We start from the raw sequence: 6588 nt of genomic DNA on the forward strand, positions 1-6588 counted from the left end.
TTGATAAATTGTAATAATTTGACATGTAAGATGATGCATACATCTAAAAAGGTTAAAAATAGGCCTTTGTAAATGTAAATATGCAGATTTAAGTATGTAAAAGCTGATAGAACACTGATGAAATATTGCTTCAGAATAAATTGTTTACTCCACCAAAAATCTCAGTGATGCAGTTATTTTGTGGGGATATTTTGTATGGAATATTGTCTGCTGACATTAAAAGTTCACTGTATATCATAGTAATAAATACCATTTATTACAGCATTGATATTTTGTTTTCTTTTTAATTTATACACATTAAATATTACATATATGTATGTAATAAAATGTGTATTTCCATTACAGGTTTAGGTCTTAAATTTCATATTTCAGGTGGTGTTAAAAAGGTCTTAAAAAGTCTTAAATTTAACTTGTTCAAGTCTGCAGAAACCCTGTGGTTAAAAAGGCTTCGAAAATGTTGTGTCACTAAACAGCATCTTGTCGCTGCTTTGATTAAGAGGTTCTGTTGAAATGAGTTTGACAATTTAGTTTTCACTTTTACTTTGGCATGCCTTTCACCTTAATGAAAAAAAAATAAAATCTTGTCATTTAATGAAATGCATTATGGTCTTAGCCTCATTCTCTTCACAGGGTGCCTGTGAAACCACAAGACCTGCTGGGAGTTTACAACAATCCAGTGCAGGCAGTGACACGATCAGACAAGACTAATGGAACCAAAATTCACACAACACATCAAGCAATACTAGACAAGGGAAACCTGAGAGGGTATAAATACAAAAGAGCAGACGATTAAACAAGACACAGTCGGTGATCAGTGAACGTACACGACAGCTTAGAAACGCAGAGGTAGCAAGACAATAAGACTTGGCTGATTTTAGTGTTTGTGTACATATCATCATTATATCCCACAATTCTGTGCATGATTGATTGGTGTAATAAATTAAAACAGTGTCTGGAAAAAAAGGGGGAAATTAATTTAGAAATGTCCATATAATAAATTAAATAATAAAATCAACTTATGACTCAATTTCTAAGAAATAAGCATTGTAGCCACTTAAATATTCACTTGGTTATTAACACCCATTTGAATGTGTTCTAGATCATTAGACATGATGTTATTGTGCCTTGGAAAGCCTGTCTAGTTTCTCTTCGTACTAAAACAGTCTATTTAGTCATTGACTGACTGGGCAGAAAGCTAGTTGGCTTAGGTTTTGGACACAGCCATGGGCTAAAAACTACAACATCAAAATAAGGGGCCCGTAATAAAAGTGAGACTGACATAAAGCAAAAAAAAAAAAAAAAAAAACGTTACCATCTCTTATTGACTGTATGTGTGTAGTGCAGTAACCTTTCTACCACTGAGACATCTGATTCAATTTAGTGAATAAGTTTGTTCGCTACTTTTTGTAAGTAACTTGTAAGTGTACTGTAACTAACTTTAGTGTAGTACTTCAGAAGGGCAGCTTGACTGTCATTTGGCGACTTGAAATTCTGAGTAGGTTGTGGTTAGCTTGACTTTCGATCCATACAAAGATTCATGGATTTCAAGGGGGTTTGTTGGATGTTGAGTAAGTTCATACAGTGATTAAGTTCATTCGTGCTATGGAGGTTGTTTCTTAGAACATTATATATATGAAAAAGGAAATAACATTTTCAGTGTTATTAAATGAAATGCTTTAATAAACTGTGAATTTTAACAAACAGGCTAAAGATTTTTTCAAATATAGCCTTACATCTTCCCTTTAATACTGTAATTTCTACACTATTGCTGAAAGACAGTTTTCTCCTCTGTGAACTATTATGTTCAGTGAGGATTACACAACTCTTTTACTGACCGATCAGTACAGTACATTGGAGACTGTGGAATAAATTGGTTTACATCCTTTTCATCCTGATTTCAGCCTTTCAAATCCTTACAGAATCTTATAATGCCAATCCCCTTGACAGAGCACGTGCTCCTCTAATTTTGTTATTTCATTGCCGTCTCACTGGAGCATTATAATAGTGTTCATGATATTAATTTCAAAGCATGCAATCATGATTACCTGACCAGAGAGTATTACCATCATCAAACAACTGGCCTTTTTGCTTTAAGCTAGTGGAAACTATGTTTCATAGATTCAGCACGTTTATGTGATCTTTACATAAGAATCCTGGAATAGTTATTGCTACATAGCAGTCGCGAAGGAAAGCTTTAGAGCTTTTTATTTGATTATTTGACACACACACACACGCACACTTATTTTGAAAATTACATTTTTTGTAACAATATAAAAGTCTGTCACTTTTGATCAGTTTATTGCATTTAGTATTGTTGAATATTAATTTCTTAAAAACCAATTGTAGTGTATACATTAGGGGTGTAACGGTACACATATTCGTACCGTAAGGTTCACGGAGCAAATTCCAAATGGAAGTGATCATCCCTATGCATTTGAAGGGCAGAGCCCTTGGAGTCCCCATTTGGAATTTGCCCTGTACACGAATACGTGTACCGTTACACCCGTAGTATATACAGTATATATACACTACCGGTCAAAAGTTTGGGATCAGAACGATTTTTAATGTTTTTGAAACATTTAAGAGTTTCTTATGCTCATCAAGGCTGCATTTATTTGATCAAAAATATAGGAAAAATTTTATATAGTTAAATATTATGATGTAAAATAATGTTTTTCTATTTTAATTAAAATTTAATTTATTCCTGTGATGCAAAGCTGAAATTTCAGCATCATTACGCCAGTCTTCAGTGTCACATGATCCTTCAGAAATCATTCTAATATGCTGATTTATTATCAGTGCTGGAAACTGTTGTGCTGCTTAATATTTATTTGGAACCTGTGATACTTTTTTTCAGGATTCTTTGATGAATAAAAAGTTAAAAAGAAGAGCATTTATTTAAAATAGAAATCTTTTCTAACAATATACACTACAGTTCAAAAGTTTGGGGTCAGTAAATTTTTATTCTTTCTTTTTTTGAAAGATAAAGATAAAGAAACTTTTATTCAGCAAGGATGTGTTACATTTTTAAGAAGTGATAGCAAAGATTTATATTGTTAGAAAAGATTTATATTTTGAATAAATGCTGTTCTTTTAAATTTTTTATTCATCAAAGAATCCTGAAAAAAGTATCGCAGTTTCCAGAAAAATATTTGGCAGCACTACTGTTGCCAACATTGATAATTCTAATAATAAATCAGCATATTAGAATGATTTCTTAAGGATCATGTGACACTTCATACTGGAGTAATGGCTGATGGAAATTCAGCTTTGCATCACAGGAATAAATTATATTTTAAAGGATATTAAAATAGAAACCATTATTTTTTTTTTATTGTAATAACATTTTGCAAGATTACTGTTTTTTTCTGTATTTTTGATCAAATAAATGCAGTATTGATGAGAATAAGAGACTTCTTTAAAAAACATTACAAGTCTTACTGATCCCAAACTTTTGAACGGTAGTAGTGTATATACATGTTCCAGTCCTCCAATATAATTGGTCGAGTTCAAGTTGAATTCAAAATGTTATGGTGTTTTTGTAGTTATTTTCAGAGCAGTGTGATATGTCAGCCATAGAATTGTCAGATCAACAAATTAAAGTGCAGCAGAGCATTTACTAGCATGATTTTCAATTCATTAATATAAATTATGAGGTGAAACAGCTCAATGCATTTGGGAAAATTAAAATGCTGAGCTGAAACAATACACAGGCTGATGTTTGTGCAAATCGCAGTGCATGAAGTCAAGAAAGTAAGAGAACGTTCTCCAGCTGTTGATCTTTATACCCTCTGGTAACATCTGTACTGGACTGGCTGTAGGAGGTGTGTTGCAGTCTGTTTTGCCATCTGATTTTTCAAATCAGTTGGGAACACTGTAAGAAGAAAATAAAACCCCCATACATATATCTCAAATAAAAAGCCCATGTATATAGACAAGATGTTCAGCATGGACTGCCCCATCAATGATAGACAAATGCTCACATTTTGAAAGAAATAAAAACATCTAGCGGAATGGATATACAGCTGTTGTCGAACAGTAGCAGAAACATCTCAGTTTGTCATGTATGCCAGACAGGGATTTTCTTCGGTGAAGCCACACAATGAGTCTTTTCCTCTCTTTTTTTAGTTCTTCTCCCCTTGCCATCTGTAGTTCATGAATAATCATTGAGAAATGACCTCTTCAGGGTTTTTCAAATGTCTTGCCCTTTTCTCGGACGAGTCCAGCACCCAGAGGTAACTGTGCAGATTGGTGATCTTTTAAGCACAGATATATCTGTCTTTACTCGCCGTTTCTCTCAAGGATGGTCTTTGCTCCTCCCATTCCCACTCTTTCTTTTCACCACCATCGTTTCCTCTCTCTTATTCACCTCTTTTCTCTACCCTACACAAATCATTGATTTTTCAGAGGTTCTATAAAATATTTACGATGTGTGGGCAGGCCTCTTTCTTTGGGAATTTGGCGAGGGAAAATCATTTTGAAGGCAAAGTCGTAAAAGGAAAAAGAGAGACAGACAGGCAAAAAGAAAGAAAGAAAGAAAGAGAGAGAGAGGGAGAGAAAGGCAAAAAAGAAAAGGCAAGATAAGAGCCATGGAAGCCTTTCTGGCATCGTGTTTGGAATATCAATGGCCCACTTTGGAATAAGTCCTGAATATAAATAAATAAGCAGATACACTGGTAAAGATTGCTATCCGTGGTTCTTGTATCTCCATGCTCTCTTCTTAAAGCCTCAGATCGAATTGATTCCAAGCAGATTCTCACTCTCTTTGGCTCTGAGGACACACTTCTTTGGTTTTCATTCTTCCATCTGCCACACCAGCTCCTTTCCTTCCACTTGAGTTTTTACATGTTACAGTATCATTGAGAATGAGAATATAATTTAATTACAGACAACTATTTGTTTTTCAGTAAAACGATTCGATGTAGAGGTGTTTCTTCAACTATAGGCACTGTTAGCCCTGTAGACTTTTTGTAAAAAATAAACTCTTAAAACACACTTTTCATATTTTCATTAGCATTCTGGGGTGAAAATGGAGTGATGGAAATGATATTTTTTTAATAACACGGCTGACTCCTTTCCCTTATTAAGTCTAATTTCATAGCTTGCATTTTATATATTTTAATTCACACAAATGATATTTTCACACAGCTTGATTGAAAATGACACAAACTATTGGAGAAGTTGTATTGAGCTTGATTTTTCTTCACACATCCCATCTCATGAATCAAACATGCTCTTCACTGACACACTGATTTCTCCTTGGAAAAACAGGTACAGTAACTTCTGAAAAAAAAAATGTATTAGGTTCAAAACTGTTGGTTGTGGTTGAAAATATGCAAAAACTGAGGGATTTTCACACATGCTCCTTTATGGATTATCATAGTTTTAAACATGTCAAGGACTAGGGATAAACAATAAAATCTCTACATAAATAGAATTTTTTTTTTTTTATCACCCAAATTAGAGGCTGGACCTTCATTAAAACCCAATATCCTTTTTAGTTTAAATCAGGGCAAAGGCAGCATCAAGATGGCAATTGTTTTTTGATAAAGCAACAAATAGCAGTTCTTGTGCAGCTGGTTGCCATCTGGCTTTAACTTAGCACCTTTTCTAGCTCATTTAGCACATAACCTTTTCTAAGACAAGCACATTATAAATCAGAGAAGCCACACTTGAATGAGCCTGTGCCCTATTGTCAAAAGACTGGACGCTCCATTGGTCTTTTTACTGTTTCTTTCCATCTATTTGATTAGTGGTTCTTGGTTTAATTATATGGCAACTCTTTTAACCATACCTATTTTTGTTTTTCTAAAGGTGGGAGGGACGATGTACAACACTGGCCGCCATGTCTCACTCCGACTCGACAAAGAGCACCTGGTGAACATCTCTGGTGGACCAATGACTTACAGCCATCGTCTTGAGGAGATCAGGTTACACTTTGGAAACGAGGATGGACAGGGCTCTGAGCATCTCCTCAACGGCCAGGCCTTTTCTGGGGAGGTGAGCTACGTCCATATCAGATTGTAGAGCGCCAGTAGCTGCTGATAATCATCAGCCTATTGATCTGTTAAGGTCACCATCTAAGTGCAAAGTGTAAAGACAGCAGGCCTCAAAGGTCAACAGCGGGTGTAGGCTGAAAGCAAAACTCTCCATGGCATATATAGGTCTAAAATATTCTGATGTTTTTATGCATCGACAGAGCATGCATTTCATGAAATGTTTAACATGGTTTGCATCACAGTTTGCACCCTGTTGAACAATATCCTTTAGCATACTGAAAAACGCAGCAATATTTTGGGCTGAAATAGTCCTAACTGTATTGCTGATGATGACTGAGTGTGCTCATTCTCCATTGTAAGTAGCCTCCCACTAACAGAGTCATAACAGTGGGGAAAAGCATTTCAATTACATTCATGGTGTAAATTTAGCATGTGCTGCACTGCGGCCTCCATCATTTGATAGTCGCCAGTCAGTGAAGGCCTGACATTTCTCTTTGAGGGTAATAAGACCGACGATTTGTGTGGCAACAAAATAAGCGTGAGCTTGACAGGCAAATCCTCAGTAATTAATGATTATAATTTCTCCCCG

The 6588-nt window shown here is 35.1% G+C and overlaps 1 protein-coding gene across 1 annotated transcript in view; it reads left to right on the top strand.

Annotated features, from left to right (window-relative positions):
* Window positions 1–6588, top strand: part of LOC107657268 (carbonic anhydrase-related protein 10-like) — a 70732-nt gene that overhangs the window by 27805 nt on the left and 36339 nt on the right. Inside the window, exon 2 of the mRNA XM_016445301.1 lies at window positions 5815–6000. Within this exon, the coding sequence (XP_016300787.1) occupies window positions 5827–6000 (174 nt within the window). The 5' untranslated portion in view covers window positions 5815–5826. The remainder of the gene's footprint in view (window positions 1–5814; window positions 6001–6588) is intronic.

This window comes from Sinocyclocheilus anshuiensis, unplaced genomic scaffold (genome assembly GCF_001515605.1).
Source record: "Sinocyclocheilus anshuiensis isolate Anshui unplaced genomic scaffold, SAMN03320099.WGS_v1.1 scaffold159, whole genome shotgun sequence".
In the NCBI taxonomy this organism is placed as follows: Eukaryota; Metazoa; Chordata; class Actinopteri; order Cypriniformes; family Cyprinidae; genus Sinocyclocheilus; species Sinocyclocheilus anshuiensis.